The sequence below is a fragment of the Chelonia mydas genome, chromosome 8, assembly GCF_015237465.2.
Source record: "Chelonia mydas isolate rCheMyd1 chromosome 8, rCheMyd1.pri.v2, whole genome shotgun sequence".
NCBI classification, from domain to species: Eukaryota; Metazoa; Chordata; order Testudines; family Cheloniidae; genus Chelonia; species Chelonia mydas.
The window spans coordinates 87895995-87915155 of record NC_057854.1 but is presented as its reverse complement, the minus strand read 5'-3'; the positions used below and the strand labels follow the sequence as shown (position 1 = coordinate 87915155).

The window sequence follows — 19161 nt, the reverse complement described above, 5'->3', positions numbered from 1 at the left end:
CCATTGCACATGAAACACCCGTGGCTCTTGTAGTGGAGAGTGAAGGACTCAACAATCACTCCAGGAGAGGACCTAGCGCATGCCCATGCTATGATGAGCTGGACCGGGCACCCTCCAGGACTGCAAGTATGGACCTTAAGTGAGACTCATGACCCTCTCCTCAATCCCACTGGCCTTATTGTATGACCAGATGCCATTAAGGGGCACAGTGAGGAGGCAGTGGGGACCCTGGAGGAAGAGGAGCATGTGATTCTGCATTTCTACCAGGTTAACTGAGAAAGCTTCCCCCCCCCCCCACCAAGAGAAACCAGAGCCTCTGTAGGAAACAGCTCATGAGGCTGGTTAGTTACAATGCACCTTCACACTCCCTGGAACTATCCCCCTGCTCTGGTAATACATACTTGAAGCTGCTTCCTGCCCCAGCTCCTTGTGGTCCCAAAGCAAAACAAGGCTGTAAACCAATGACTTGCTCAGAATCCCATGAAGCCCAGTAAAGCACTCAATGGAAGCTATAATAGATTCCTAAGGAGCAGTCCTGTGCCCGTGTCTGTGCAGTTCTTGGTCGGCACTCTGGCAGTGCTGTCCAGGGAAAGGGGAGGGAGGATGGGGATGGGTTCTGAAAGGCCCCCAGTAAGGAAAGAACAGTTTCATGACACTTATGGTTGTGTAAACACCCCACCGCAGCATCCTCCTCCCCCCACCACTGTTTTTCTTTCCCCTTCCGTATAGGAGCTGCATGAAGCAGGGTCTTTGCTTGCTTGTGTGTGGGGCTGTCTAGGTCCTGAAAGGGAAACATCTAGTTGTCCAAGGAACATCAGAGCAGTCCAATCCCACTGTGACCATTTCAAATGGTTATTACCATTCCCACTCTCTTCCTGGTGTCTATCCTCTCCCTGTGCTGAGCCACCCTGCAGAAGATGTGGAGTATGAGGGTAGGTGTAACATCCCTCCAGCACTTGCACAAACACAAGGTTGAGTTTCTTAGTAGCGAAGAGGCAACTTGCTTGCAGGGTTAATGCAAAAGTTCTGGGAAGAAAATACACTTGAGGTTTGACTGTTTTCCTGTCCCGTTCAATGTGGTGTGCTGGACTCGGGCTGGACTTTCTGGCAAGACAAAGGGTTAGGTGGAAGTTTTTCTGTGGTCCTCTGGCCCTTTTCCATGGGAACTCTGTCTGCTTGTTTAGAATACGATCAGTTTCCTCTTAAGTTCCCTCCTAGTGCTCTCACATAATTCAGCAAATTTGGTGTGGCAAAAATTCAAGCTGTCTCTTCAAGTTTAAGGGCAAGGCAAATGGGCCTGGTCTATCTTCGTAGCTCACCCAACCCCTCCACTCAGCAATATGTAGAGGGGTGAGCATTAGCAGAAACATCGCTCTGGCAGAGGTGGCCGGGTGTCCTCCACCGCACTGGAAAGCCACTTCTTCATTCCGTTCCATGAACACTGCTATGTTCTCCAAATGATGGCCAGCCTCTAAAGAAGAAATAGGTAACCAGTAATGTAATCCCTGAAAGGAACCAAACTCCTCCTCAACCATTCCCATGATGCACTGTAAACCGTGGAACATTTTATTAACAGTACTGCTGGTATCTTACCACTTTGCCCTCAGCTCCTTCGACATGGGCTGCAAAAATAGTCTGAAGGAAGGAGACTGTAGCAGTTGCATTCCTGGGATGCTAAAAGGCATCAATATTGTAGCCTTCAGCAGCACTGTTATATTATGTGATGGAATTGCTTAGGTTCCTCCAAAGGAGAAATGAAATATAATGCTAGCCTTCTCTTTGACTTACCAGGACATTCCCCCTCTAATAGGGAAACCATTCTGCTGGGAGGGCAGCAGCAGAGATAGCAGATGGAGGAGGACTCTGGGGGACTTGTGGATTGTCATTGACAGCAGGATTCAGGAGCAGTTTGAATTCCTTAGGGCAAGGGAGAATCAGGCTCTTAAGCAGGAGGAGGCACTGATGAACTGATTCACGGAGCAGAGTATGCCCAGATGGAATGGGACCATGCACACATGCAGTCACTGGTACAACTCATACCACTCGGAGCCTGCCTGCCCGATGCCATGGCCTCTGCTCCTCTCCAGAATAGCCAGCACCTCCTGCTCGTGCTACTCCTCTTCCTCCCCCTGCCACCCAGGCTGCTGCTGCTGAGGCAGTGAATCTGATCACCATCGCTGCCAGAGAAGAGCATGCTGGACACCCAGCACATCTTCTGCTGGCACCTCTCAGGGGAACCTCTCCCCCCCGCCCCCCCCGCTCCCCAAGCATTAAGGAAGGGAATGAGGAGCCCAATCCAGTCTTTGTCGCCCAGCCTGAGTGTGGCCCCCAAGCCCATGCAGGAGACATCCCTGTTCGTCCCCCTGCACAATGATGTGCACCCATTCCTCCCCCATCAGGCCATAAGTTGGTGTGGTGTGATGGCTGAGGCTTATTCCCAAGAGACTAATGATACTGGGTTCAAGACCATGGTTTGAGACCAGGTCCTGAGAGATCTTCTAGGCTGCCAGGTGGAGGGTTGGAGCATGGCTGCTCCCACAAACCAGATTTGAGACCTGTGGGTCATGACACCATCTATTTAGTTTCCCCATCTGTAAAATGGGAATAATGACACTGACCTCCTTTGTAAAGAAATGTCTTTGGGATCTACTCAGGAGAAATCCCACAGGACTGGACAAGGGCATATATAATACCTATTTATAAAAAGGGAAATGAGGACAACCCAGGGAATTATACACCAGCCAGCTTAATTTTGGTACCCGGAAACATAATGGAACAAATAATTAGGCAATCAAATTTGTAAGCACCTAGAAGAAAGTAAGGTCAACATGGATTTGTCAAGAACAGATCATGTCAAACCAACCTAATATCCTTCTTTGACAAGGTAACAGGCAGGACTTAAATTTAGCCAGAGCTGTCTGGAGCAGAGCTCCGGTAAATATTTTTCCGGGGCTGAAGCCCCAAACCTGGCGCACCCCCATGAAGCTGAAGTCCCAAGCCCCAAATGGGGGGAAGCATGGGCAGCTTCTGGAAATAATCTGTGAGCATTTAAGCCCTGGTAATAAGCCTTGTAGATAGAGGGGAAGCAGTAGATGTGATATATCTCAACTTTAATAAGGCTTTTGATACTGTCTCACATGACCTTCTCATAAACAAACTAGAGAAATATAGCTTAGACTAACCTAGTATAAGGTGGTGTGCACCTGATTGGAAAAGCATACTTAGAGTAGTTATAAATGGTTCATAATCAAGCTGGAAGGGCATATTGAGTTGGGATTTGTCCCTGCAGGGATATGTCCTGGTCTCATTCTGTTCAGTATTTTCATAAATTATTTGGATTTTGGCATAGAGTACACATGGCCAAGCTTACTGGCCTTCCAAGCCACATACAACAATCTTCAGAAGTTTGAGAGCCAGAGCACGTCTGCCAGGAGCCGAGGCTCAGGGCTTCAGCCCCACTCCTGCTGAAGTCCTGAGTCCTGGCAGGTGCGTCTGTAGGGCTGAAGGCCCGAGACCTTCCTCCCCTCTGGACAGAAGCTCCTACCCTACCAGCCCACTGCAAGGCGGAGGTCCCAAGCACCCCACACTCAGTCTGGTAGGCACTTAATGGTAAAAGAGCTGCATGTGGCTTGTGAGCCACAGTTTGGCCACCCCTGGCATAGAGTGTACACTTATAAAATTTGCAGTTGATACCAAGCTGGGAGGGGTTGCAAGCACTTTGGAGGACAGGATTAGAATTCAAAAGACCTTGACAAGCTGGAGAAATGGTCTGAAATAAATAGGATGAAATTCAATAAGGACAAATGCAAAGTACTATACTTAGGAAGGAGTAATCAATTGCGCAAATACAAAATGGGAAATGACTGCCTAGGAAGCAGTGTGGCAGCAAAGGATCTGGGGATTATAGTGGATCACAAACTAAATGAGTTAGCAATGTAATACTGTTGCAAAAAAACAACCGTGACAAAAAACAAACAAAATCAACCACCCATCATTCTGGGAAGTATTAGCAGGAGTGTTATAATCAAGAAGTAATTCTTCCACTCTACTCAGCACTGATATGGCCTCAGCTGGAGTCTTATGTCCAGATCTCAGCATCATGCTTCAGGAAAGATGTGGAAAAATTGGAGAAAGTCCAGAGAAGAGCAACAAAAATGATTCAATGTCCAGAAAACATGACTTATGAAGAAAGATTGAAAAAAATGGGTATGTTTTGTCTGGAGAAGAAAAACCTGTGGCGGGACATAAGTCTACATAAGTATGTAAAAGGTGGTTATAAAGAAGAGGGTGATAAACTGTTCTCCTTAATCACTGAGGACAGGATAAGAAGTAATGGGCTTAAATTGCAGCAAGGGAGATTTAGGCTAGACATTAAGAAAATGTCCTAATTGTAACAGTAGCTAAGCAATAGAGCAAATTACCTTTGCAGGTTGTGGGATCTCCGTCATTGGAGGTTTTAAAGAACAGGTTAGACAAACACCTGCCAAGGGTGTATAGATAACTCTGAGTCCTGCCTCAGTGCGGGGGCTAGACTAGATGACCTGTTGAGGTTGCTTTGAGTCCTACAGTTCTGTGATTCTAGGATAAGCGCTATGAGCAACGGTATCAGAAAACACTGAGAGGAAGGAAAGTGTGAAGCCCCTCTGCAAACCTTGCAGAACTATTTTTAAATAACTTTAACAATGCTTCAGTGCTCCCCATAAAGCACCCTGAAACAGAACTGTTACCCTATAACAAAAACCATTGCTCAATGATGGCATGAAAGTGCATATATACTCTCCATGGCACAAAACCACCGCCAAAGGTGTTAACCTTGCAGGCCCCTGCCTAATTACCTGCTTTGAGTTAGTACATTAACGTCGTCTGCAGGGGATCAAAACCCACTGAGGTTTATCACAACACAATTATGTAGCAATGTTTGATCGGGTTTTTCCAGCAGCACCGTCGCGTCACACTCTGGCTGCACAGTGATCCACAATGTGTGAGCAAATAGCATCATGAATTTCCAGGAACCAGGAGCAGTGTGCATGAGGGAGGGATCCAGCTGACTATAGATTTTGAAAACCAGATCTGTCCTGTGCCCACTTGCTCTGGAAGTATTCCCCTTTAGCATCGCACGTGTTATGCAAGCCATGGCATGCCATGATAATGTGAACCGTGCTGGCTACAATGGCATTCCCGTGCATCTGCAGGCTTCGCCAATGAGCTTGCAGATGCTCAAAGGTGCACTCCAACACAATTCTGCAGCTACTCAGTCGGTAGTTCAAGTCCCTTTTTCTTAGGTTGGTGATGTTGGGGTACAGCTGCATGAGCCATGTTAGGATTGGGTATGTGGGGTCTCCCAAAATAACTGTTGGCACAGAAACACTGCATATAACCACATAGTTTCTGGGCAATGAAGTTCCTTTTTCCCCCTCAATACAATCCTGAGCTCCTGGCATCATGGACCTTTCCAGCACTGGTGTTCATGAACTAATCCCTGAGGCCCACTAAGCCTTGGAGAAGAAATGCACAGTAACATTTTTGGTTTACATATTCACCAGCTCCCTTCAGGGGCAAAGTATTGGGATTGCCCCCTGCATGGTTCAGAACTGCCCTCCCACCCATCCTCAGAAATCCCACTATAATTCAGGGGCTTCAGTTATGGTAACCACCTGTGGGTAGATTACAGTATGGACAGTATAGCCAACCTGCACATCCACCATCCCAACAGTTGACTTCCCAGCCCCAAAATGGTTTGGAACTGACCGGTAGCTGTCAGGTGTTGTCAGCTTCCAAGGGGCAATTACTACCTGCTTCTGGAGTGGTATGCATTTCCAAGAACGAGTGGGCTGGCACTGGAGCGTTGGTGCAGGCTGCTTGCACAGCTCCATGAATGTCTGTTTTCTCATTTGGAAGTTATGCAGCTACTGGTCACCATCCCAGGACTCCAAGATAATGTCCCACCACACTGTGCTGGTTCTTCAGGACCAGAAACAGCGGTCCACCTATGGGCATACTATTGCAATCCCAGCATTGAAGATATCTGTTCCGTGGGACTGCAGTGGATTATCATTCAGCCTCTTGGTCAGCCGTTTTTGGCATCTCAAATATTTCTGGACCCATTCCATCCAGCAGCCAGTACTGGACCACATGAACATTTGTCCCACGAGCAGTAGCAGAATGACATAATTCTGGACTTGCTCGATGTCTTCCAGTGCAGTTTGGCAGAGGGGAGAGAGAACTGGGAGCTGCCGTTGCAAAATGTGTGAAGGCGGCATACAGTACCAGCAACATACAGCAAGGCAGTTCCCAGAGTGTCTCCAGTGATGCAGAGGATTCTGGGACACTGTCCCTGAAATGGTAGTGCTATCGTCAGGTCCTGAAAAGGAGCAATGTGTATGTGGGAATATGCCTGTACCCAGTCTATACTTGTGCCCCAGCACAGCGTACGTGGACACTTGGTGCAGGCACAAAGTACATGGGCTAGCAGTACATGGAAAAGTAGCCAGGGAAGTGTGCAAGTGTAGACGTGGCCTAACTTGAGAGCTACCCTACCAGAGACCTAGCCTGGTGAGTACTGTGCCTACATCCCTTCAGTTTGCTGCTTCCAAACCAATTTGGAATCTTGGCTATATTGCATGAAATAGATTGTGTTTGTATATATGGGTGGCTTCACTGTAACTGAAGTATGTGTAGTGTTACTTACAGGCCACATCACTGGCTAAAACACAGAGGGAAATCCGCTGACCTGGTTAAAACTTAGCACAATGCAGCAAACACCTTCCCGCTTCAGTGTGCGGTAGTTAAGGGCTGAATCGCCAGTGTGGTGCTACATGATAGACCCACACATTTGTCATGTAAATTATCAATGTGCTTAAATTGCAGCAAGGGCGGTTTAGGTTGGACATTAGGAAAAACTCCCTGTCAGAGTGGTTAAGCACTGGAATAAATTGCCTCGGGAGGTTGTGGAATCTCCATCATTGGAAATTTTTAAGAGCAGGCTAGACAAACACCTGTCAGGAATGGTCTAGATAATACTTAGTCCTGCCATGTATGCAGGAGACTGGACTAGATGACCTCTCAAGGTCCCTTCCAGTCCTGTGATTCTATGACATCGGTATGCTTCAGTTGCTGAAAGGCTGTGAATCTGAAATAGAGGAAGAATGTGGTTGTACATTCAGGAAAGGAGAGGAATTCAGGCCTTAAGAGTGTAGGAAGGGCTTAAAATGCTGTTCTTCAGTAAAATGGGGTAGTGTACGTTGGAGGCAGCCTTAACATATGCGAACAGTAGCATGTTGCTAGAATTCAGTTTCTCATTGATGTCCATGAATCCCATCAGACCTCCTACAATGACCGTGCATGATTATTCACTTTAGCCAGGTACACATTTAATTATAAAACTTTCAAATACACTCATAGACAGTTATACAGATTGGGTACATTCATCAGATTACAGAAGAGCCTGCAGCTCATACTGACCCCTCGACCTTCTCAGCCAGTGTTTGTATCCTGTAGTGTGTCACCCTCCCGTCTAGCATTCTTTATGCAGTTTCTATTACTGCCACTTTGTCTGTTTCTTATACTAATTACCTACTTAGAAAAAAATTATTCTGTATCTTTTTTTATGTTCCTGACCCTGTCACTCTGTGGGAAAATCTGCAGGGCAAGAATCGGGCTCCTCAGCCACTTAAACCTTCTTGGCCACCTGTGACCCAGTCTCCTGACAATGAGGCATTGAGGGATAGCTGAAGACTCTCTTTAACAGCTTAGTGAAGGAGCATTTCCTTTCCATTCAGTAGTTGGTGAGCTGCATGCATCTCAATCATTACCCTGTACTGTCAACCCTCTTCTAATGAATTTAGCTTCCCCCTATACTCAAGACCCTTTATTCTTCTGTCTTTAAACTTTACTGTCTTCAAGATGATTATTGTAAAATGGCCAAACGGTGCACAATTCTCCAGATGAAGGAGCGCCAGCTGTTTTAACACTGTTATAATCTCATGGGATTTGTGATCTAATCATCTCTCTATACATCTGAGTGTATACTTGATTTTCTTAACCATTGGCTAATATTAAAATTGAACTTCAAGTTCCTGCTTGGTGGCATCTTCCCTGCCCCATTCCCTTTCTTGAGTTAGTGTCTGAATACTGGTCTTTTTTACCTAGTGTTTAAGTTTTCATTTGTTCATGTCTAAGGTACTTTGTCTCATTGTCAGGCCTAGTGGTCAGAGTCCAAATGCCAGAGGCAAGGTTTGAGATCGAGTCAGCACCAGGCATCAGAGCTGAAGGGTAGAACCAGATTATCTGGAGACAGCAAAGGCAGGACTGGAGCGTGATTGGGTGCAGGGCACATCTAGGCAGGAGCAGGGGTTGGGATGAGATGAGCATAGGGAGGCAGAGAATTCACAGGTGTGTGCATTGAGTAGCCCTGATCCTGTACAGCTGCTTTGCTGAAGAGCAAGCCACCTGACTGCCTTAGCCAATCAGGTGGTCCTGCTGTCGCCCAACTGTGCTCATTGACTGCCTGATGAATGAACAGATGCAGCTGCAGGGCCTCATTCCTGACACTCACGCAGATGCTCCAGTCTCCCTTCTCAAGGAGTCAATACAGCAGATGTATACTGTGTGACATCTTTACACCTGGTGATGTAAAGTATGCGTGAAAAGTGGATGTAACAAAGTTCTCTGCCATGTGCCTAGTCTTACCCAAGTTGTACCCAATGAGCACTAACCTGTTACAAAGACCTTGTTTTAAATTTGGATTTTCAGTACATTTTATAAACCTTGCTAGTTATCTGTACAGCATAACATTAAAAACTTTCTTGAAATCTCAGTGAAGTGTCTACTGCTTTACTCCTGTGTTTTATTGTCACTGTGGGGATCTTATCAGATGTAGTCATGATTTCTTATTAATCCATGCTCTCTTTTCCCAGTCTGTACTTTTCCAGATGTTTTGTTTTGTCTCTAATCAGTGACTACAGAAACTTTCCTCATCTAAGCTTAGATATACGGTATGCGCTATCACTCCTTGATCCCCTCTTAAATATATATGTAATTTTAGCTTTTCTTCAGTTTGTGTCGTCTTGTTGCCAATGAGGAATCTAATCTCAATTACAAATTCTTTTATTTTACCGGCAATATCTTTGCTCTTTCTGAGTTGTCCCTTGAATTTGCCTCAGTAGTTTGCAATTCTTTCCACCACCTCAAATCTCATCTCACCCGTGTCATGGTGACTATAGAATTTATACACTGCTGTCGCTCTGTGCATTTTGGGATATCAAATTTATTTCATGTTTTAAATTTATTTAACAGCTAAATGTATCGGAAACCATTATATGCTTATTGACTGAGGCTAAAAGCATGAAAAAATACAATTTTACTCCTTGGTCCAGTGGAGAAAACATTACTTCACACTAGCTTTTCAGAAGCTGAAGGTTCAGTCGTGAGCATATACATACCAGAATCAGCACTCTACTGATGCCTAATATGTAATACTCACAGGCTGGTGCTTTGATGTGTAATTAACCTTTTTTGAAGGACTAAGTTAGCAGGAATAAGTATAAATTACTTACCACAATAAAACTAACATGCTTAGGGGGTGCTGGTGCCATCATATATTAATTATAAACCACCATCATGTAGGAATTTAAGACAAAATTGTGATTAGGGATCCATTTTTAGATTGTGCCTGCACATCCTTTATTTCTCCCCCAACCTCCTCCCACACACTTTCATCTAAGATCAAATATAATATCTGTTTAATATCAGGATGTGGTGTGCCCACACCATGACTACTCTCTCCAGTTCTGATTGTCCCATCTCAAAAAAGATATAATAGAACTGGAAAAAGTTCAAAGAAGGGCAACAAAGATGATCAAGGGTATGAAATGGCTTCCATATGAGGAGAGACTACAAAGATTAGGGCTGTTCAGCTTAGAAAAGAGACGACTAAGGGGGGATACGATAGAGGGCTATAAAATCATGATTGGTGTGGAAAAAGGGAATAGAGAAGTATTATTTACAATACAAAAACTAGGGATCACCTGATGAAATTAATCGGCAGCAGTTTTAATACAAACATGAGGAAGTACTTTTTCACACAATACACAATTAGCCTTTGGAACTCATTGCCATGGTATGTTGTGATGGACAGAAGTATAAATGGGTTCAGAATAGAACTAGATAAGTTTATGGAGGATAGATCCATCAATGGTTATTAGCCAAGATTGGCAAGGATGCAACCCCATGCTTGGGGTGACCCTACACCTCTGGCTGCCAGAAGCCCATCGGGGAAGATGGGGTGGATCACTCAAACTGCCCTGTTCTGTACATTTCCCCTGAAGCTCTGGTACTGGTCATTGTTGGAAACGGGATACTGGGGTGACCCAGAATGGCAATTCTTATATTTGTAATCATCGACTTGTCATTGACTTGGTGGACTCTCATTCTGCATTATGAAGGGAAATGGATATGATCAGTCAAGTCAGATAAGTCTTTTTCCTTGTTTATTCCTGACTTTGGGTTTGAGAGGGAGGAGAGAATGGGGTGTAGCATAGAGGTAAATTGGTTACGTTACCAGCTTCCTACAGCAGTGGTTTTTCAACTTTTTTTCATTTGCTGACCCCTAAAAAAATGTCAAATAGAGGTGCAGATTTCCCCTTTGGAAATCCAACACATAATCTGTGGACCCCCAGAGGTCTGCAGACCACTGGTTGAAAACCACTGTCCTAGAGAATTGTCTCACTTGTAACCTTCAAAAAAGCGTGAATGTTTACTGATAAAGGAATAGTTGGATGGTGATCTTAATGTATGGCCATTTTACATGGAACTGTGCTCTAGCAATATACTGGCTATTTTCTAGATGAATGTCTGAGAGAATGCATCTGTGCTTTGATAGATGTAGACTGTAACTTCATAAACAAGTGTTAATGCCAAGAAATATGATAAGTCACTGCCTTTTATAACTCTTTCTCTAGAACAGTACCCAGAAAAGTCATTTACTTTACAGCTAATCAAAACTTTCAGTTAGAACCCTCTCTGATCAAAATTAACAACAATTGTGCTTCGTCAAAGGCTGTATTCCCTTACCTATTACACAAAGTAAAACTATTTCCCCATGCTTATTTTTTCCCCCCTACTATTACTCACATCTTCCTGTCAACTGTTGGAAATGGGCCATCCTGATTATCACTACAAAAGGTTTTTTTCTCCTGCTGCTAATAGCCCACCTTAACTGATTACTCTTGTTATAGTTGGTATGGCAACACCCATTTTTTCATGTTCTCTGTGTAGATACATATATCTAAATCTTCCTACTGTATTTTCCACTCCATGCATTCAATGAAGTGGGTTTAGCCCATGAAAGCTTATCTCAAATAAATTTGTTAGTCTTTAAGGTGCCACAAGTACTCGTTCTTTTTACCTATTTGTGTTACAGTAGGACCTAGATGCCCCACCAAGACTGGAACTCATCATGCTAGCCATTGTAAAAACAAATACTGTGTCCCTGTCCCAAAGGGATTACAACCAAAATGGAGAAAACAAAGGGTGAGAGGCAGAGAGTTGTCACAGATAGTGACTTGCCCAAGGTCACATGGCAGATCAGTGGGAGAGCTGGATATAGACCTCCAGGTCTCCTGACTCCCAATCCAATGCATTCTCCACTCAACCAGTATTTCTCAAACTTTTGAAAGTGGAGCCCCACTTCAGGAGAATGTAACCAGTTGCGCTCCCGCTTGTGCTGTCAAGGCCTACCCAAAATGAGGGATCCCTCAGTGTAGATCTTCTTGCATTCCTAGACCAGCAATGAAACATCAACAGTGTTTACATTGTACAGTATCATCGGCTTTTGAGTTAGCACGCATGGGGGAAAAATGAGGCAGTTCACACTGCAGCACAGTTGTTTCTCAGCCTGTCTGCAGACTCAAGTGGACATCACTGCATTACTTCCACTCAGGTCACTTTTTTGAGGTTTTCTTTGCAACCCTAACAACTAGAGACTCTTTCTAAAGAAAGCTGAGTCTCTGGAGAACAATTGAGACCTCTCTGTGCGCTCCCCCCCACCTCCACTCCAGGGTGGGGGTCAGGGGTACACTCTCTACTTTACTTTGGGAAACACCGCACTAGACCACGGTGCAACAAACCTCTTTCTTCTGCTGTATACAGTCACAGCAGAGCAACCACAGGCTGTTGGCTTGTTAGCTGACTGCCCCTGCAACATTGCTAAGCCGCTACATCACAGAGCTACAAAAGTTGTACAATTTTAAAAGTTCACTTTGCAAGTCTTGATGATATTTACTAGAACTACAGGAATGAAACCTTTGGAGTTGATTACTGAGTTCTGCTGATCTACTCTGTCAGAGCACATCTTGCTCATGGGCTATGTTTCTGAGAGGGACTGAGCACCTCAGGTATTGCTTTATAATAGCAATACATGTTTTAATTTTTGTAAACGTGTACTTGAAGGATTCTAGGGAATCTAACAATACTGAAAATCTAACACAAAAATTAAAAGGGCAGCTGGATCAAATGAACAAAAGCTATAGCTTAAATATTTCTTCTTTCAAATTTTCTAATTCTTTAGAAGCAGGTTTTCTAGGGTCTAATCTTTCCTGGCTGCCTGAGAGATTTATGCAGGTAACTTTCATCAATGTGAGTGAGTTCCATTTATAAAACTACCATGCACTTTAGTGCTTTAAGTGTCTCTTTTAAATTAGATGAATCTCGGAGGTGCACAGCATATAACTGATCACCTCCAATTTGCAGTTAAAAGTAGGCATGGGTAAAGGATTATCTCTAACACTTGTTAGATTTTGATGGCTACTCTTGCAAGTATATTTAACAAATGCAGCACTTGCAGCTCTTAATATTATCCATTATCAGTGGCTGAAAGGAGTCACCTGTGCAGAGAAGTGTCCTTTAGAAATACCAGTCACCTTCACAATTTAAGTGTGGGTTTGTATCTTTCCATTAATGTTTATAAAATGACTTGAGATCCTCTGATGAAAGGCACTAAGTGATAAGCATGGAAGATAGAGTCAAGACTCATAGTCTAAGGAAAGAAGTGAATTAGGAAATCCTCAATTCTAATCTCTATTGACACTCCTTCTGGCCTTGAACAAGTCATAATTTAACTTTCCCCTTCTGTAAAAATGGGGATAATACTGAAGCACTCAGAAACTTCACTGGCTTTATTGGTAGCTCTGGGGGCTCAGGGAATGCAGGATTAGACCCCTTTTTGCCTATATCACAGAGCTGTTGTGTAGCTTAATGTTGAAGAAAAGTGCTGGATCATAATTATAGAGGTTTTTGTATGTTTTAAAAACAAAACGCAAATGACATCCCTGACGCTGCCATGGTAATGATTTAAGGAAAAAACAATTCCAAGATCTGTAAAGTGAAGTACTTTGGGGGAATATGTGGCATAAAGAGCCAGAAATTTGTAAATGGTCAGGGAACTGAAGTATCTGTGCAAAGTCAGTTGAAGAACTAGCTGAGCTCCTTTAAGTATGGTGTCAGACTTCTGTCATGGAACCCTGTATATTCATTAGAGCATTTAATACTTTCAGAATGAAAGCAGCACTGATATATAGAAGAAAATGGAAATCTTCCATTTTTTGATTTTTGAACTGATCTGTAGTTCCTGCTCTTACTTAAGTTATATTCTATTTTATTGCCACAGTAAATTTAACATGTATTCTGCCATCAATTTACAGGAGTCACCACCACTAGGGGAAACAGGAAGATACTTTTTCTCAGCATACGGCACTGGAGCATACTCCTGGGAGCTCCTTTGTTAAAGTTTTGCCATGATATTTAAGACACAATTAAGGTGACTATGCCTGTGCTTCTGGTAGAGTAACTCCCTCTTTGGATACTGCTAATACTAAATTATCCCTGAGAGTGATTGCTTATCCATGGGTATTATGTAATTTTTATAAAGCCCCAAAGATCCCTCCCCTCCTATTCTGAAATGGACTACATTGCACCAGGAGGGAAGACACACTCCTGATTCTTTGGAGGAAGTGAGTAAGAAAGGGTTAACTTGCTGCCAGGACCACAGCTGTCTGCTTTTCTTGCAGTAATCTGCAAGAGAGCAGGGTGGGGTTAGCCCTGGAGGCTTGGTGACTATTCAGTCTCTCTCAAAAGGGAGCAGAGAGCATGTGCAAGAGTGCAGGGAAGAAAAATGTTCCTGGACTGGGAGCTGTGCTATGGAGAGGACCCTAATGATCTTGGTAAGCTGAAGTAAGACTGATTCCTTTGCTCTCTTTCTATGTACTTCTGTTTGCCTTTGCCTTAAAGGGGACTTCTTGGTTTGTGAGTTCTCTGAACGAAGGGTCTTATCTGGCTTAATTTCCCTACCTTGCACGTCTGCCTTCACCCCCCACTTCAAGTTAAATACTGTCCTATCAACGTTAATATTCAGACTAGCTCTTGGAAGTTTGCAAAGTGCATTTTAAATGCTTGTTTGCTTAATGGCTTTTTGTTTCCTTCCTAAGGTATAAGAAAAAGCCCTTACTGAAATGGGAAAGTGTCCTAGCCCTGCACCTGTTGCTGCCAGCACATGTGTCCTAGCACACTGGGTTTCTCACAGGCTGAGGTGACATGCTTGTGGAAGCTTCCTGTCAAAATATAGGCAACTCATCTCTATCTATCCTCTTGGTCACTCTCCTAGTATCTGTCTGCAAACACACTGTATAAGAAGTGTCTCTAAGAACCCTGCGTTCAGGGAGGATGTAGTCTCGTATGTAGCGCACGGGATTGGAACCCGCAGCTCTGATTCTAGTCCCAGCTCTAGCAGTGACCTTTGCACAATAGGTTTAACTAACCTGCTGTGGGCCTGTTGTCATTTTTCACTCTCAAGACTTCTTCCTCTTCTGGAGAGAGACCAATAATTAAATGGCTCTAGAGGAGCATAAGCAAGATAAGACTGATCATAAAGGAAGAAGTTTAAAGGTGAGTGAAGGGCAGTAGTTCCTAACCCTTGTGTTGCTGTTGGAGAGACCTTGCTGTCTAGGTACTTAGGTGGCCCTCATCACTGTAGCATCAGTGCTCCTTGGTCATTAATGGCTTTTATCCTCCTCATGCCTCTGAGGTGTTCCCCATTTTACAGATGGGGGAACTGAGGCACAGGGTAGATTAAATGAGTTGCCCAAGGTCACTGAGGAAATCTGTGGCTGAGCTGGGAATAGGGCTCAGGCGTCCATCCATTAGGCCATTGCTCCTCTAGTCTATCCCGTTATGCCAGGCTGTGGTTCAGTAGCACTCTGTCTGTTCCTTTTCTTCCCTTCTGACTCAAATCTTTCTCCTCTTGTCTTCCTTCCACTTTGAAGTAATTGTTCTTCTTTGGTCTTCTCCTCTGTTGCTCCTCCTGTCCCTTCCCTCCCCAAAGGATACCTGCTGCTTGATGCCTGGGGAGGTCCATTGGTGTTATCTGGAGGCTGGGACACCTGCTCTCACAGTAAAATGGGATAGTGTGAGAGTAGAAGCAGAAAGCGTGGAATAGGGCACTGCTTCCTGCACCTTTAATCCTGTACACAGATGGCTCCTGTGGCCAGCTATATTTAGATGCTGTATCAGGAGCGGGGAGAGAAGGTGAGTTTCAAGGCGCTGCCCATCTCTTTACCCACAGCAGCATATTTGTAGTGGTGAGGTGGAATTGACTTAAGGTCATGGAACTTTCCCTGTGACCCCCGGCACCAGTTTGGTGCCATCTAAAAGAAAACGCTGGGCTAGGGATCTATGTTGGGTAAAAGGTGTATTGACTGGTTCCCCAGTATGATGCAACTTCAGCATCCCACCCAAAAATGGGCACCAGTATTCCAGGAGTTGCGTTTTGTATTTCTGTGAGGCATCCAGGGGGCAGAACTGTTCCCCCTTTTTAAATGTCTTTGTCCACCTTTTCAATTGCAGTCAGTCCACTCCTGCATGAGCGCCCACTCTTTTTAGAAGGCTCCCTTTTATTTGACTTTGCACTGGTTTTCATATCTTTAACTGTTCTATAGCATTCTGAGTGCCTTGCCTTATTGTAAGTGACCGTAAAGGACGCTACCAGGAGCAGCAGCACATCTTAAACTTTTTTCGGGGGGGAGCAGAGAGGGCGATCTGAATGGGGGTTTATCCGTTTTAGTTGGTTATCACACAGGGATTATCTAGGACAAGAACCAAGCAGACACCTGATGCAATGAGCAGAAATTTAAAAGTAACAGCTGCACCCCTTTTTGTAGGTTAATCTAGGAGTGGCTGATATCCCATATGGTAAGGTGCCTATAACTATAGCCGTGCTATATTATGAATAGCTGGTATGTATGCCTGGTCATATGGGCGCATGGTGTCTTCAAAATGAGAGTTTGCCTGTTGAAAACAAATGGATTTTTTTTTTCTCTCTCTGACAGATGAATGTTTGAACTTGTCAACTAAATGAACCAAACTGTCACTTTACCAGTCTGAGCCACTAATGTGGAAATCTTAAAAGTGAGAAGATGGGGTGGGGGGGGGGAATTGTCATTGCTAATGTAATTTTTTTTTATAGGGGAGGCATGTTAGCTTCTGTTTCACTAGCATTTCACATCACACTTGCATTAAAAACACTATTAAAATTTTCTTCATTATTAGGAAAAGTAAAAAGTCATGGTTTGCAAAATACCTTGACTAAAACTTGTATCGCAAATAATGACCAAATTATACAGAGCTAGAAGCTGTCAAAAGTGACAATCTCTCTGAAATACTTAAGCTTTTCAGTGACTATCCAATAATTGAATTAGTAAAGGTTTCCTGCTACATACAGAACAAAAATCTCATACTCCACAAGAATCCGTTCTTCACAAACAAGGATAAGATCACCAGACAGTAATTTAACACAAGGTCAAAGTTAACTGGATTGCTATGAGTAAATGTGCAGAATATTGGATTGAAGGCTGGGTGCGATACCCCTACCAGTCTAACTTGCAGGGGTGTATTTTTATGAAGATACACTTGCACACTCCTAACATTGTAGAATAAAATGTTACTAGGTTTTAACACTGAATTTCACATCTATGTTTATGAGCTTTAATTAATAATTCTAGTATTGTTAAAGCACAAGCAAATGGGCACTTGCAATGCAATTGGTCCTTCCTGGGGGGAGTGGGGGAAGGAATCTCATGGTCTTGTGCAGCAGCCTAGTTCCCCACCCTGGTAATGTACAGTCTGTGCAAACAACACTGCAAAATGTGCCTGCTATCTTCACATATTAAGAAGGATGCTTATTGCCAAATATGAATGATCTTGTATTCTAGTTTTTTTTCCCCCCCATAAATAGAGATTCTTCCGAATGTTGAAAGAACATTATGCCACAAACTGTGCATCCCTACCAAGCATGTGTCCATCTGTTGAGCTGTATGTTAGGCTCTGAATCATTCCCTCGAGTATTCAGAGAGCAGCTTATATTGAGGTGTGCCCTTAAACGCAGCTATGACCCTTGGTTGTTGATTGTCTCCATTAGAACTGCACCAGGGCTACTGATTATTCTTCTAATTAACAGTTTTGAAAACCATAATTAAGTGGAGTTTTAGCAGAGGTTGTCAATTGGATCTAAGTTGTTGTGTAGCTTTTTTTTTTTTTTTTTTTTTTTTAAATCTGCTTAATTCCTTTCTCAAACATTCTGATCTCTTCTTTTTAAATGGAAGTTGAACTGTAGGTACAGTACAGCTGAAGTTCTATTGATTTCTTCATCTACAGAACAGAGTTTTGTAGATAGTGGTTAGGACACTAAGGGCTTGTCTACACTACGCAACTTCTAGCGACAAGGCTGTGTCGACACCCAGAGCACCCGCGACACCCCTTAGGCTATTCCCCCTCCCCAAGATTTAGTCGGGGTATATAATACTAGTCATGGACAGATCACGGGCTGTGAATTTTTGTTTACTGTCTGACTAAAACGTAGCCTTAATTATAGATAATCAAAGGATTTTTAAATCTTTTGCTAGACTGATGCTTTGCAGTTCAGTTGCAGAATGAAATAAAAGAACCCGTGTACTGCAATCTGTAACACAATTGGAAGTCACTTCCAGAACAATACTCTCAGCTGGAAATTAACAGAGATTCTGCATCCATAACGAAGCTTTTCACAACTTAATTATTGATGATTACAATAAAAATAAACATCAAATCACTGATTTTATTTGTGACGTGAAGGATATACTGTGTATAAGAACACATTGCATCCTACCATACTAATACTCTGTTTTGTTTTGCTCTTGAATATTCACTTTATCACAGCATTAAATCACAACTGTGAAGACATGCCTCTTCTTATTGTTTACGTTACATTAATGCCCCAGTCTGGCCCAGGGCCCATTATGCAAGGTGCTGAACAAACATATATGGCTTAAAAGACCCACAAATATGTCCCTTCCTTCTGCTTGCCATCCCTCAGTAAAATTGACAAGCCTGTCTTGCCTATTGACAATGGATATTGCCAGGAACATGTAACCCCATGACAATCTCCATTCCTAAGATACCCTGTCTGTGAAATGGGATGCCGACTATCTCCCCTCTTGCATGTTGCGTGTATTGGAAGGATGGAAGGCAGAGAATAGAAAAGCTATTGGTTTGTATTTCTCCTAGGAGACTAGATGTTCAGGGATTGATAATTGGGAGACAGAGCCTCTGACTTCTGAGATGCATTCAGGCTTGTGACCACGTCACTGTGATAAGAGTTGCTGTCTAATAAATATTTTAGCCTGTCTGAAAGAGATTTCATGGTAGAGAAGTCAGTTATAGGAAGGGCAACCTTAATGGAAACTGAATTCTGCTTGTATCCTGAGGCTGGGTTAAGGCAAAAAGTAGCCTAGCTTGTTCTGCTCTTGCCGATACTGTGCCAATTCTATAGACCAGAGGAGGCCAAACTTCAGCCCTGCGGGTGGCACCTGCTGGGGCTCAGGGCTTCAGCTACTTTTCTTGCTGCTTCTCCCCAAGGAGCTAAATTAGTGACCCCTCCCTGCAGCTCCCAGGTGTTTGCTGCTGCCTCTCCATGCAGAGCTAACACCTGGAAGCTGAAGGGAGGGGCCATGGGGGGGGGAAAAGGGGGAGTGTGCCTGGGTGTGTATGTCTCGAGCTGTTGGGAGGACTGAACGTTCAAATTGTGCCCCCCCCCCCCGCCCCTTTACAGTCAGCAGTTGTCTCTGGCAGAAGCCCCTA

The 19161-nt window shown here is 43.8% G+C and overlaps 1 protein-coding gene across 4 annotated transcripts in view; it reads left to right on the top strand.

Annotated features, from left to right (window-relative positions):
* Positions 1-19161, top strand: part of DNAJC6 (DnaJ heat shock protein family (Hsp40) member C6) — a 91561-nt gene that overhangs the window by 34263 nt on the left and 38137 nt on the right. The window contains exon 1 of one of the 4 annotated variants that reach the window (XM_043552831.1): positions 13952-14216. The exons of 2 other annotated variants lie outside the window; for them this stretch is intronic. In XM_043552831.1, coding sequence (XP_043408766.1) covers positions 14168-14216 — 49 coding nt within the window. In that variant the 5' untranslated portion in view covers positions 13952-14167. Of the gene's footprint in view, positions 1-13951; positions 14227-19161 lie in introns of those variants that run through there. One more of the 4 variants, XM_043552832.1, reaches the window with a different exon arrangement.